The sequence below is a fragment of the Aethalodelphis obliquidens genome, unplaced genomic scaffold, assembly GCF_003676395.1.
Source record: "Aethalodelphis obliquidens isolate GAN/ISIS:26980383/991018 unplaced genomic scaffold, ASM367639v1 scaffold34, whole genome shotgun sequence".
Lineage (NCBI taxonomy): Eukaryota > Metazoa > Chordata > Mammalia > Artiodactyla > Delphinidae > Aethalodelphis > Aethalodelphis obliquidens.
Window position 1 is genome coordinate 11,978,923 of NW_020837978.1, and position 15,147 is coordinate 11,994,069.

Below are 15,147 nucleotides of genomic sequence, written 5' to 3' on the forward strand. Positions count from 1 at the left end.
CCCAATTTTTCAATACAATAATTTACGTTCTGAAAGGAAGTTACTTTTTAAATTTAAAGGGGGGGGGGAGGAAATGCAAGTATGCAAGCACAGCATCAGTGAATGACTGCTACAGCATCTACAACTAATATTCTTAAGGACACCAAACCAAGATTACCAAAAATGCTTTACATGTAAGTGCTCAAGTATTTGACAGTTTGTTACTACGCAGCACCCAAGAGGCAAACAATATAAACATTTTTGTCCCATAAAATTTTAGCTAACGTCTTTCTCATTAGAAATTTAAAACATGATGGAGAGGTCCTCATATTCAGAGCATGCTCCAAAGGATTCGTAATCTAAAGGTGACAGACAAATCCTTTATCAAAGTGACACCCTTTCTAAAGTAATGGAAAAACTAAAATGAATTAAGCACTACAATAGTGACATAGTGGACTGCCCTGTTTTACTTGTTAATTCATTCATCCTCACAATAACCCTATGAGTACCATCTTCACCCTCGTTGTCCAGTCGTGGAAACTGAGGCAGAGAAACTTGCAGAAACACGTTTCTGCGAGTTTCTGGCGTTAGCGTCTATGCCTGCGGTTCCCAGAGTTTGCCGCACACAGGAATCACCTGGGGATCTTTAAAACCCCATCGCCAGTCTGATGTAATTAGTATTGTTTGCGACCCAGGCATCAAGATGGTTAAAGGTTCCCAGGTGATTCTAAGCAAAGTTCGGGAACCGCTTGGTCCGTGTGCGCTTCACCACTAGGCATTAATAGTACTGCCATAGTTCTGTTGTTTCTGTGGCCCTAGAGTTTCTTCACTGAGGCGTTAAACCCGAGGCAAAGGTAGAGAGAGAAAGCAAAAGGGAAAGAGGCACCAAGCCTTGGCAAAGGTTCAGCGAGCGAACCGAGCGCGAGGTTGGACAGGACGCGCGGCCGGGCCCCGGTGGGTGAAGGCTGCCGCGCCCGCGACCTCCGGCCTGGGGAGGGGGCGGCGGCCCGGCTGCAGGCGGGGCCGCAGAAGCTCCGAGGCCCGAGAGAGCAGGGGTCTCGGCGGCGTGGGAGGGGGCTCAGGGTCACCGTCCCCCCGGGGCAGAGGAGCGAGGAGGCGCGCTCGCCCCTCACAAGACACACCCCTGGGCCGGCCAGGGCTGCCAGGAACGGGTTGCACGATCCCCGGCGCGCCCGCAGCCTTCCCGACCCCCTTCCGGGCCCGGGGCGCGGGTCAGAGCCTGCCCGGTGGGACCTAAGTTACTTTGTGCGGCCGGACAGACGCCGGAAAGTTCGTTACTTTCCTCGAGCTGGCTGGGATGGGAGGTGCGGGGCGGGGTGGGAGTTGGGGAAGAGGGAGGGAGAGGGACCGGACCGGGGTGCGTGGAGGCCGCGTCCCAGTGCCCCCCGCTCCTCGGCCCGGCCCACGGGTTCCCTTTCCGTCCCCCACCGTGTACCTACCCGGAGGTGAAATCCTGCTGCACGCTCAGCAGCCGCTCACGCAGGGTCTCCAGCATCATCGCCGCTGCCGCCGCCGCCGCCGCCCTCAGCCCCGCGTAAACACCGCGCCGCACCTGTCACCGCGCGCCCCGCACTCTCGCAGCCGGCCCCGCCCCCGGCCCGCTCTCGCCTCCGCGTCGCGGCCCCTTCCGCGTTCCCGCCCCCCGCTCGCGCGCTCCCGCCCCGCCCCCGCCGCGCCCAGGCTCGCGCAGCCGCAGTGGGCCCCGCCGGGCTCGGGCTGCGGAAAAAGGGCGGTCCTTCTCTCCTAGCCGAGAAACTGAGCGGCTCAGATGCTTTTTCCTAGCCCAAAGCCAGGCCCTCTCCTTTTCCTCTTTAAAATTGAAGTGGCCACGTGAAAGAATGCTTTAAAACCAGCGCTTCTTTGAGTGAGTGCAGCGTTTGTTTTCACAGTTTGGAAGAGAGATGGATCAATTTCTTACATAGCGTGCACCTCCCCTGTAGCAAACACTTTCGTGGACTCTGGTTCCAGGATCTGACCCCGCTGGCTTTGACCTTGGATGAGAAAATTATTCTGAGCCTCGGTTTCTTCATTGATAAAGTGGCAAAAATCAACTGTTCCGACATCTTTACTTTCCATTCTCTTTTCAACCTACCCCATCAGGCTTTCGTGCCCTTCACACCAAAGGAGGTGGCCTTTGTCGAGTCACCAGTGACCGCCATGTTGCCGATACCATTTGTCACTTACCTGCCCTGATGTTTTTCTCGACCTCTCGGTGGCTCTCAAGCAAGTCCTTATCCCATTCTTCAAGACACGTTCTTCTCTTTCTTTCAAGCACTCCATTCATGCACTCTCCCTTCCTGTCCACTCCTCCTCCTACTTCAGCAGCTGCTCCCAAGGCCACATTTGCAGGCTCCTGCTCTTCTCCATGTATGGCCCCCTCCTAGGTTATTCTATCCATTAGGATGCTGTAAATCCTATCGAATCACCGGTGAAGCCCAAATCTCCATCTTCAACCCTGTCCTCCCTCCCCCTCCTTCAATTCATACCAGTTGCTTACTCCACCTGTATCCAACAGACATCTCAAACCCAAAATACCAAAAATTGAAAATTTTATTGCAAACTCACTTTCAAACCTAATCCCAGTCTCTTCCATCTCAGTAAGTGGCACCACCATACACCAAGTTGCTCAAGTTAAGCCACCTGAAATTACCATTTCCTATTTTCCCCACCTGCTGAATATTAATTCATCAAGTCCAATCAACTCTATTTCTAAAGTATTGCTAGAACCTGCTCCTCTTTTCACTATAATCACCCTGGTCCAAGGCACCATCATCTTTCACCAGGAATACTGACAAGTCTCCTTATTCTACTCTTTTGCCATGCACACGCCTGTAACTCATCCTTGATACAGCAGCCAAGAGAATTATTTAAAAGAGCAATCATATTGTGTCGCTTTCCTGCATTAAATCCTTCTGTGCCCTTAGAAAAAAAGTCGACCTCCTTACTCGGCTTACGAAGTCCTAAAATTTGAACCCTTCCTGACACTCTATCCAAAGTAAGTACTACTCACCTATCATTCCTTGACATTTAAGCCATAGTAACCTTTGGTATGTTGTGTGTTCCCTGAAAATCCTGGATTCATTTCCTTGAGGCCTGTTCACAAGCTTTTCTCCAAATTGTCCTATGGCTGGCTCCTTTGTGGCATTCAGATCTCAGCTTAAACATCATCCTCTTAGGTAGATCTTCCCTGATCATTCCAGTTACCAGCCCAATCACTTCCTGTACACTCTGTTTTTCAACTTAGTACATAACACTGTCTGATAATTTATTTAATAATTGTTTAAGAAAAAGTTGTTTATTTATTTGCTTACATATTTATATTAAAACCAGCTCTGAGACTAGGATGAGGTGGGCAAGGCATTCACCTCAGGTGTAAAACTTAAGGGGAAGCCAAACCCCTTAGTAATCAAGATGAATAATATTTTAATGCAATATTCAAAAAACTTTAATGAAAAATTTTCTGATGAACAAAATATCAAAATTTTAAGTTTTAAGACAGATAGGATCTCTCTTTATTTTAAAGACTGTGCCAGTGGTAGAGAATCCATCCCGCAATGCAAAGGACGCAGGTTCGATCCCTGGTCAGGGAACTAAGATCCCACATGCCGAGGGACAACTAGCCCACGTGCCACAACTACTGAGCTTGTGTGCCTCAACTAGAGAGAGAAAACCCGCACGCCACATCTAGAGAGAAGCCCAAGCGCTGCAGCGGAAGATCTCTTGTGCCACAACTAAAGACCCGACACAGCCAAAAATTAAAAAAAAAAGAAGACAGGATATGATAGGGCTGGGATTGAATGAGTAAAACGAGATGGGCTGTGTGAGGATAGGCTTTTCCTGGCAGAGTAGAAGTGACTATTCTGATTAGTGATCTAGGGCAGGGGTCCCCAAACCCCGGGCCTTGGACTGGTACCGGTCTGAGCCCTGTTAGGAACCAGGCTGCAAAGCAGGAGGTCAGTAGCAGGTGAGTTGCCCCCAGTCCATGGAAAAATTGTCTTCCACGAAACTGGTCCCTGGTGCCAATAAACGTTGGGGATCACTGATCTAGGGAATAAGGAGCCTGGCCCCATCCTTTCTTCCTTCCCTTGGGTGCAAACATCCAGTAAAGAACAGCCATTGTACTCCATAAGGACAGGCTGCCAGGTGAGCAGGCTGCAGTGACCCAGTGCTTTCTGTGACTGGGTGGGCAAGTTTTAACCTGAGGTACAGTAATAGGAGTTCTGCTTGTCCATGAACATAAGTCATGTGCTTCATCACCCTTACCAGAAGTGAAAGTGATGTTTTGGGTGCTTTATGCTGACTTTCTTATTTCTTAGTAGGTTGAGACAAGTTGGTTTAGAGGGGTGCTGTTTATTGGGTCTTTTTCCACCACCCGGAAACAGTACCTAGTACAGAGTAAGCGATCAAATGATCAGGTCTACAGAGACAGATCCCTCACTGTCTAGTAGATGTGGAAACCACATGTACTGAGAAGTAATAAATCTTTTTCATTGTATTCAATTGAAATAAACTCCTCTGCTCATATGTTTTCAATTTACTAAGTTTCATACATTCCAGTAAAGTACCAAATCAGATCAAAAAGCGTATGCCTGTCCCTAGAAAATAGATTTACTTGCGCCCAATCATTTTTATCTTGACCATTGCATTGTTTATTAGTCTATGGCATGTCTGTCCTTCGTTTTGAGGTGTTTTATGAACATTCTTAACCCCATGTCTGATAAACCCCAAAACAGTAACAGTTTTAAAAGTGCTAATAAGAAGAGATAATTATAAGGAAACAAAAGTAAATTATAAAAATGAAAGTAAAGAGAGAGAAAATGACTACTGTTGCACCTGAGTTGTTTTGTAGGCATGATTAAGGACCAAGAGTTGAAACATGCTACACGTTGTGTCAATTTAAGTAACAGTAATCGGCCAGAAACTAGGAAGACTGACTGGCAAAATGAAAAAGAAAGTTTTGAACCAACATCAATAGTGGAGGCTACTGACCTAATCTTAATTCAGCAATTGGTTGAGAGTTGATTTGAGAACATATTAGCTAAGCAGGGAGAAGGCTGTGATGATAAAACATTTGGGGCAAAAGCACCAAAGCTGCTTAAGAAGCTCCCTCTGGTGGTGCTGCCCTGGAGCAGCCGCAGCAGCATCACCTGGGAGCTTGTTGCAAATGCAGAATCTCAGGCCCCACCCAGACCTACTGAATCAGAATCTGAATTTGAACAAGATCCCCAGGTGATTCATATTCATTTAACATGTGAGAAGCACTGCTCTAGGACACTTGTTAAGGGAAGGGGTTTCCTCGTCTCAGCGGATTTTTACAGTAGATAAGGTGATGAATGAGGATTTGGTGGAATTGGAACCAAAGAAAAGACGCTATAAAAGAAGAAGCCATAGGACCCAGATTTCACACCACTTTTTTGGCACAGATCTTTTAGAGTAATTGGAAAGGCACTACTGCCATTTGAGTTACAGGACTCTAACAGATTTGTAAAGGCATCTACGTGTTGTTATTCACTTATTTATAATTTAAAAAAACCAAGATTTTTGATATCTTTAAGAATTTAAAGATGCCAGAAGAAAGAAACCAATTAAACGCTGTAAATGTTTCTTGTGAAACCATGAGTCCTTCTAAGAATAAAGTAAGCTAAATAAAGCTGGAAGGTAACATCATGGCGTTTTGAAAAGGAAAACAGACGGGAACCTGAGAGGTGGACGAGGGGAATTCCACCACGCAGAGCAAAGATGAGAGCCCAGCTGAAGAAGAACACAGAAGAAGAGGGTATTGGGGGAGCAGGCTGAGGTGCGGTGGGAATCAAAGTCTGAAGACAAGCTAACAGACCAAGAAGGCAAGCAGTGTGTGGAGTGACACTCCCAGCAAAGTTGGGAAAGAATATTTTCAACATGGACCACATTGAAAGAACAGTGAGCGTCAGCTCAGCTGCATCTATTTGTTTTGAAATTTTATCACAGTATAATAAAATGTAATCAGGCACCTAACCTCGTCTTTTTGCTCAGATGGAGAAAAGAAAGGTACTACACAGTGCATTAGAGGAGGAAACCTCTTTTATTTTTCGTTAATCTATGTACGGATCTATATGATCTATGAAATATTCACAGATAACCAAGTGACTCCATTCATTAAAATGTAGGGACCCTACATGAACAGAGGCGACCACAAATAAATGGTTTTCCCTGGAGAAAGTGTATCTCAGAAATTACACCTTCTGAACCATTATAGAATAGAAATCTCTTCAAGTGCGAGAATTTAACTCAAATGGAAACTTTTTAATAAGAATTACAAAAAGATGATTGAGACAATTATTACCTACAGTTAAGTATCAGCTTAATATAGGTGGGGGGAGTCCTAATAATTGAAAAGGATTGAGGAGAAGGGCAAATATAAGGTCCCAGTGCCCTGAGAGTTCCTCACCGTCCGCAGGAGTTGCCCATGTCAGTGGAAACTGATACTGAGAAACTGATTCTAGGAGGAAACTAGAGAGACTCCTTTAAATGCAGTTAAGTGGATGGTTCTCAACCCTGGCTGCACTTTAGAATCACTTGGAGAGCATTTAAAAAATACCAATACCTGGGCCCAATCTCTGGAGATTAAATCTCAGGTTTAACTGGTCTGAGGCCACACCTCCTCAGCCACACTGTTTCAAAAGTTTCCCAGCTGATTCTAATGTACAGTTGGGGCGGGAACAACTGAGCTGAGCTTTGCAACCTGAGCTGCCTGCAGGGAAAGGAAGCAGAAACTGGCTAGAACAGCGACTGTGACCTCAGAGTCTACCAGACCTCTCCCTGACTTCAGGATTCCAGGCTGAAGCTGGTCCCCACTCTCCCAGCTCCTTCAAACAGGCACCAGCCCCATCACTTAGTTTGTAACATTTGTTACGTGGGCCTGAGCCCCTACAGCCTCTGCCCAAACGGCGCTGGCTGACACTGGAGGCAGTGGTGTGAAGGGGAGGAGAGAGCGAGCGAATCTGGGCACTGCACTGGGGAGGCCAGGCTCTGTCTGGCGTGCTCAGGCCACCCCCAAGGCATGCGGTCTTTCTGTAAGGATGCTACACAGCGAACAGAGGGAACCCCAGGAGCTGGCTGCGTCTTGAGACCTGGGCTGGTGGAACTGGAAGCTTCTTGTTGCCTTTCAGGAAACAACAAACGTTCAAGTGTCCTGAGCAGCTCTCAGTAGCTGTCATTTCAGGGAAAAAAAATGTCCCTTGTCCCCTCTCCTGGTGACTCTTCCAGTCCCATTTATCTCTCTGTCTCTGACTCCCTCTGCTTTCATTTGTCACTCTTTCTAAGCTCTGCTCCACCATATGCTGCCTGCCGCCTGCTGACTTCAGCTTAACGCCCTCTCTCCATGCCTTTTGGCTACTGCCATTGCTGCCAACTCTGCCCCTCCCTGAGTGACCAGAAGAAGGCTCTAAATGCTTTCTCCGGTCCTTCATTTAACAGAAAATGCCTCACATAAGCAAAGCTCTTGCACGAGACCACCTCGTGCTATACACGTCTGCTTGTAGGCCAAGTACCAGTCCCCAGCCCAATCTACTGTGACCCAGGTTGCAGGGTCAAGCAACACAAAACATGCGCTAGAACTGCTTTTGGGAGGGCTTCCCTGGTGGCGCAGTGGTTGAGAGTCCACCTGCCGGTGTGGGGGACACGGGTTTGGGCCCCGGTCCAGGAGGGTTCCACATGCCGCGGAATGGCTGGGCCCGTGGGTCATGGCCGCTGAGCCTGCGCATCCGGAGCCTGTGCTCCGCAACGGGAGAGGCCACAGCAGTGAGAGGCCCGCGTACCGCAAAAAAATAAAAAAAAAGAACTGCTTTTGGACTTTTATTCCCCTAGAAGGGGATTATGAGGGGCTATTTCTTAGACCCATGCAAGGGGGAAATAAGCCTCTAATAGCTAAATTAGAGAAAAAGTACCCAGTGTACCTGGTAATGTTTTTGCTTACGTTGCTTCAATTCGAGGTTTATATATAATAAGTGGTAAGTTTCCAAACATTGCCTTTATGATGTGCCGAGAATCTCAACAAGGGGAGGGGAAGAAAGAAAGTAGTTCTCATGTACAAAAACACTGGCTTCCTCTGCTTTAACTAGTGTATTGTCTCTGTTTATACACAGAAATGCAAGTGAACAGATGTATTTGTTGTCTTAATAAACCATTGTATATACCAAAGAAAAGCTCGTGGCATACGATGAATGGTTTATTTCCTCCATTATTGGAATTCTGTTCCTGAAGTGAGTCTAACTGCTGTGCTTAACGCCATCCTAATTAGCCACCACTCATTACCTGGTGGTACCCAGCCAGGGAACACGGCATCGAGAGAGAATGAGCTCATCGATGGAAGACTTTTTGTGAAACCTCAACTTTTTAAAATAGTGGAAATGTCACAGGAGGAAAAGTACCCCAAACAGGAGCCCCATTCTTCCTCTCCTGGAGGCTACAGTGAAGAGGAAACACTGGGCTCTTAGGCTGACAGTAAGATCGGTCTGGGGGATCCAGGAGTGCCATCCATCTACCGATTCCCCACTGCTTCCTAACGTGCCCCCCTCAGTCCTGCAAGGCTGAGTCCTCGTGGTTTTCTGCAACATTGTCTACTCAACGAGAGCGACTGCTGAGGCCCTGCCTATGCCCAGCGCTCTACCAGATGCCAATCACATACTAACGTACTGACTTTATCTTACTGTAATGACAATGATGGCTATTACCTACTGAGAGCTCACCTAGGCAGGATTCTAAGCACTTTACACATATTATTTTGCCCATTTTGCAGATGAGGAAATGAAGGACAATAAGGCACCTACAAACCCGTGAAGAGTTTCTAATCTAGGTGAGGCGATTAGCGTTTTACCTGTGGTGATGACAGCCCAGACGAAGGGTGACTCACCTTGACTTTGCTTTGGAAGAAAGAGTCATGAAAGGGGGCCTGGTGTTGAGAGCCCCTGAGAAATTTAAATCCAGGTACGTCAGCACGAACTCCTGGAAGGTGCATGTGATTCGTTGGTGAAGGTTGGCATCTGGCCCAGCCTTCCCGGGCAGCTCCTGGCAAATGGCGCCTGGTTACGTGGCGGTTACAGCCCCCCATCAGGGGGCTGACCCCAGCTGGCCCGATCTGTGACACTTCCTCCCTCACAGACTGGCAAGACCCTAGAGGGAGAGAATAGAGAAGACAGAAAGCCCACTGGTGTTAGGACCAGAGCAGGGGAGGGGTGGACCCTGCCCATGCCAGGCACCCTTGCCCTCTGCCCTCTGGAAGGGAGTGGGAGAGGGTTACACAGCCCCTGCCTGGGATCCCACTGTAGAGACTCAGGGTCAGAGAGAAGGAGACTCCCCTAAATGGGAACAAAAGGCTTCCCAGGGTAAATGTGAATCAGAGACCTGGGGGGGTGGGTGTTGAGCCCCAACTCTGGGGGTAAAGGAGGAGAGGAGGAAGGCCCAGGCTGGGGAATCTGTCCTCCCTATTGGCCAAACCGACACACCCTACTTCTGCCGTTAGTCACACACAGTGGGTCACCCCAGATCATTACCAGCTTCACTTCCTCAAACTCACAGAACTAAGGCACTGCCCGTCTGACTGCAGGAGGACAGCCAGCATTCTGAGTCCCCTCCATGGCACGGGAATCTGAGCAGGGCACACAGAGCCCACCAGTGTTCACCGGTATAAACAGCCTCTCCAAAGCCCCATCTAACTTTTACCTGTTTCACACTCTCTGAGAAAGGACTTTCAGGAGGAGCTGGGCACGCTTCACAAGGGTCTGTATCATTTTCCCCGGGTTCAGATGGTGGAGACAGCATGTCATCTTGGAGCAGGTCTTCTAGAAGAATCATTTGCATGGCCTTTTATGTAGACCAATGCAAACAGGCATCACTTGTTCCAGAGGAAGGGTGCAATACGTTTTGGTAGATAGATCTTAAAGGTTGTGGTGAAGAGGTTCACAAATTTGCATAAAATCCATGGTGCCTCTGAAAGAGCAGATATAATAGAGCCCCTAACTCCTTCCCTTTCAAAGTCATCCAACATTATAAAACATCTCAGGTGGGACAGGGTATCTCACTGAGGTCAGATGACAGAGAGACTTCAGACTAAAGACAGCCCAGGGGAAATCATCTTGGTGGAAAGGGAATGGGGGAGGTTGGGGAAGAGAGGTTTGTGCTGGTCACCTGGGCCCACGGCACAGCCTGAATTCTATCCAAAAGGGCTACTTTGGGCACAGTGGAGGTTTTGTGTGTGTGTGTGTGTGCATCTGTGTGTAAACAGAGACCCGAGTCACAAAGATGATCTCGCTGGGAGCCCAGATGCCTTTAGCAAGGAACCACCAATACCTAGTAAGTAGTGGTTATCCTCTAGCCTCATGGGGGTGAAGCTGAATTTTGACTCCAGCCAAGATAAAGTAAATCTGGCTCCTTGAACTAAGACAATCTCTGAGTTTTGGGATTTATTATGAGGGGAGGGTCTCTACGGAGAGAAGAAGAACCATTCAAGTGATATATGAGTTGGAGGCTGACTTGAATAATAATTTTACCCCAAGCTGGTGAAGCAGAATATCCTGGCGTCTTGGAGGGGTAGCAAGTCAGAAATGCGTTACTGTCCCCACCCCTTGTTTGTGCTCCTGTGGGGTACAGTCTGGGAAACGTGGGTCACACTGACTATTTTCTCTTTTTGAAGTGCCTTGTCTACCCTTGGGGGACCATAAACCATCCTGTCTTCATGTTTTAATACAGAGCATTGTCACTAAGTGTTTGCAATACCTTATTGCATCTTCACAATTGCAGCCCTAAATCAAATCAGATCTGGGAGCTTGTCCTACAGGCCAGATGGGATTCAGCCAAGGATCAGATCCAGCCTTCAAACTGGACCTCTTTTTTTCTCTTCACTGTTATTTCTTTACGTTCTACTTACATTTTACCCAAACCTGATGATGTGTTTTGAGTGGGGAGAGAGTTTCCATTAATCCCCTATTTCACCATCACTAAATTTAACCTCTGATGTAAAGTCTCAAGTTCTTTGCCCTAAAAATAGCTCGGGGCTGAAATGAGAGCAGAGGCGAGGATCAGTGTCAGCTGTGGTGTCATCAGAAACCCACTGATGTTAAAGGCCAATAAAGTCCCCTTGTCCTACCCTGGCTTGGCCTTTGCATCCACCCTGTGGGGGGCAGGATCCAGACACATCACCACTCTTCCCAATCAGAATTTACACACATTAGTGAACACTAGAGAGCAGCCTCAGTGGGGCACTACTCACCCTCTCAAATGTTTTGGAAAACTGGCCAATTTTCCCTTGGAATTTTGACCTTATACAAATTTTTTTGAAAAAGAAAACAAATACTAATGATAGGCTTCCTGTCAATAAACTCAGTACAATGTACCTTATCAACTTTTAGTAAAAATGTGAAACTACAATGGTTTATGCTAAACATATCCTGTTGAAATGAAACCTTTCGTTCCAGCAATCAAAATAACATGTCAGTCTTTTGTTCATTTTTCACAAAACTGAAATTTCCAGGATTCTTAAACTACACACACACACACACACACACACCATTTAAAGAAACTGAGAAACGAGGGGGTTGCAGTAGAATTCCCTGCACTGGCATTCAGTAGGCCTTATAATGTAGATTTAATGTATTTGGGGGAAACACAATTCAGTCCGTAACACCAGGAAAAGACTGGGGATCCCTGCCATAGAAAAAAAAGATCTAGAACATATACTTGACTTCTATATTTCCATGGACTTAAGGAAGGCAAAAAGTTGTCTCAATGGAAAAATTACATGTACACACACACATAGAATAGGTCATCTTCAAACATTTTTCACATATACCATAGTAATTTTGATAGGAATAGAATGCTATCCAATAGTAATAGTAATGCTATACAATAGTAATAGTAATGCTATCCAATTCCTTGCATTTTTTGATATTTATTTAATTAATTAATTCGTTTATTTGGTTGTGCCAGGTCTTAGTTGTGGCCGGCAGGCTCGTTAGTTACAGCTCGCCGGCTCCTTACTTGTGGCATGCATGTGGGATCTAGTTCCCTGACCAGGGATCAAACCCAGGCCCCCCTGCATTGGGAGTGTGGAGTCTTAACCACTGTGTCACCAGGGAAGTCCCCAATTCCTTGTATTTTTAAGACTGTCACCTAAAAGGTTTGATCATAAGTTTTAAGTTATTGCAAAAGATCAAATGTCAAGGGGGAGTCTGGATTTTGTTTTTAAACTTACTACCCACTGATATTTTAATTCTATGTCCTCTATTTTGCCCAGCAGTAAAATTAAGTAATTCATTTCTAGATGGTACATTAAAGGCACAGCTCTTGGTCATGACTTTAGTCTAAGTGTTCATTTGACACATAGATGACTCTGGAGAACTCGACTATTAGTTGCCAATTTGTCAACAGTCAACAACAAACAACCTAAATCATCTACTCTTCTCCTGATCTAAGTCACTGTTATGCCAGACGGTGACCCCACGGCACCTTGTTCTCTCAGCCCGGAGGCTGGCATTCGGGAAGCTACAATGCTTCTTCACCGCAGTAGTGCTTTGGAGTTCTGAGCTAGGATAACGTGTAGAGATGAACTGATACTACTGCTGCTGCACCTTGGGTGCACACATGCCAGCTGCCAAAAACAGCTCTTCGTGTTTACTTTAAAAATCTACAGTGTTTGCCAATACAAAAACTTGAGGTACAGAAAGATGAACGTCATAATCTGGAAATTTTAAAATTCTCACTCCGCAAAACTGGAGTCATTTTTGGCTGAATTTCCAAGAGCCACGTCAATGTTCTGACTGTTCTTAGTGGACCTCATGATTAGTCATGTGGATGATTTAAGGTCAAAATATATCAGGCTGTGTTCTCACCTTTTATAGTTTTTAAAAGTTGATAGAGCAATAAGATAAATTAACTGAAGGGGACATACAGTTTCAATTTTTTACATTATAAAGTTGTCATAGGTGTGGCTTTCTTGGAACTTTCATCACACACACACACACACACACACACACACACACACACACACACACACACACACACAAATCCAGTCCAGCTTAAAAGCTCCATCCTTGGCTCCTTCCCTCCCAAGGTGCAGGCCTGGCCTAGGCTCATTGGACCCTCCACAGAGAGGAAGATGGACAGACAGATAAGGGCTGGTCTGTGCTTTCACTTTTCTTCTTCCTCCCCCTTCCGCTTTTAGGTTCTCCTTGGTCAGGCAGGGAGCTGGCAGATGAACTACAGGAAAGAGGAAGGATGTTCTATTTACCAGGGCACGGATATAATCCTCCCCAGAGGCCCTGAGGTCCCCCTCCCACCCCCTGCCCCCGGCAGTGCCCTGACCTGGGCAATCCGACTCCTCTCTTTCCCACTTAGCCTCTGGTTACCCGGCAGAAAGCCCTCTGATGGGAACCCCTCAGAGGAGCTCCCCACATTTCTCATGGCCCCGCAGGAGACTGTAAGGTACCCTTGAGTTTATTAAGCCCTTGTTTATCTGTACTCCACAGAGGCAGGGTATTTGAGCCAGTTAGTTAATCAGCCAGACTAAATAGACTCCAGGCAGACATGATAAAAGCCACTGTGCATTATTAAGGGCTTAACCAAATTACATTCGCTAGAGATGAATGTTCACTTGATGACGGAACTCCCCAGGCCAGATTGCTCAGAATAAATCCCACCAACAAAATCACAGAGTATAAACGATGCGTTACAGACAACGCCGCAGCTGAAAAAGCAACGCTCCTAAGGTTTACATCAGTGTTTAGAAACCCAAGATGGTTCTTCCCCCTAACCACAAAGTTACAGATGGTGGTTTGGTCGATAGGCCTGTTCTACGGAAGCTGGTTTAACCCCTAAGGCGGCCGAATGACAATCGGAGCCTGAGTTCTGGGTCTGGAGTGGGGAACCACGGCCTCTGTGTTCAGGAGGGGAAAGAGCGCTCTTCCCCTTTCCTGGGTCCAAGGCCAGTCCTCACGGCCCTCCTCCACCTCGGAGCTCCCCTTCTCCTGGCATCTGAACTCCCACTTGCCCTGAGCCCTTGCACTTGACCTGGGTCAGCCTGCCTCATCTAGTGCACCCAGATCCCCAACCTCCTCCTCCACCACTTTACTCAAACCCTCCCTGAGATGAACAAGAAAGCAATTAATTCGTTCAAACTAACATTTGATTTTCTAGCGCTCCTTCCTTTCTGTGAGCGTTTAGGCCTTTGGAAAAGGATGCTCTGTGTTTGGGATCTCACCTGGCTGCAGGAGTCTGGAGGATCAAACAGGGTACAAGATAATAATAGATTTATTATTCTCAAATGTTGTCTCAGACTGTAATTATCCCTCTTTCTCAACTGCCTTTTAGCCTCTTGGGGCAGAACAAGCCACTTCTAGCAGCACACTACTGCCCACCTCCACACCCTGCCCTCCATCCACCTGCCTATTCTAAGGCAAGACCCCTCATTTTGCTACTGGTATTATTGTTCTTGTGTGTCAATACTGACTTTTATAGTAGATACATGTTGTCTTGGGGCAAAACCACTCATATGGAAGGACCACCTCTCTCCCATTGGATATATCCAAATGGGATATATTTAAATGGTGGTCATCCTTTTTCTGGCCAATGGCTGGGCAAACTACCCCTGCGAGGATAATTGCTGTCATTCTCCTTGAACTTAGTGATGAAAAGACTAAAAATGGTTGGACGGATTCATCCTTTCTAGGGAAGATGTCCAGACAAGACCATTTAGTAATCCCTGCTACTGAGGCCTTCTGGAGGTGCCTGGGGCTGTCTGTTCTGAATCTGCCCTATATCCTGCTGAAAGAATCCCTTTTGTTCAAGTTGGCCAGAGCTGGTTTCAGTTGCTCGACACAAACAACCCTGACTGACACAGCTCTCCTCGGCCTCTCATGCTCTATCTGCACCATGAACTTGGGACAAGGTCTCAAAAGAATGACATACTTCTTATTCCACTGAGGTACCTCACTCCTACCCCAAATCTTATCCTAATACCCCACCCCATGGCCAAACCTCGTAAGTCTTTGGACCCGTTTGGTGCTTCTGTTGTTTGATTTCTGGAGGTTTGCTGGAAGGCCAGGGAAGCCTGGTCTGCCTCCTCCCTGTGAAAGGTGAGGAGCGTCTTCTTTTGCCTCTCACCCACCGTGGAAACCA

General features: G+C 47.0%; 1 protein-coding gene across 1 annotated transcript in view; it reads right to left on the reverse strand.

Annotated features, from left to right (window-relative positions):
* Nucleotides 1-1,575, reverse strand: part of DTNBP1 (dystrobrevin binding protein 1) — a 124,645-nt gene extending 123,070 nt beyond the window's left edge. Inside the window, exon 1 of the mRNA XM_027128417.1 lies at nt 1,440-1,575. Within this exon, the coding sequence (XP_026984218.1) occupies nt 1,440-1,498 (59 nt within the window). The 5' untranslated portion in view covers nt 1,499-1,575. The remainder of the gene's footprint in view (nt 1-1,439) is intronic.
* Between the last annotated feature and the right edge of the window lie 13,572 nt (nt 1,576-15,147).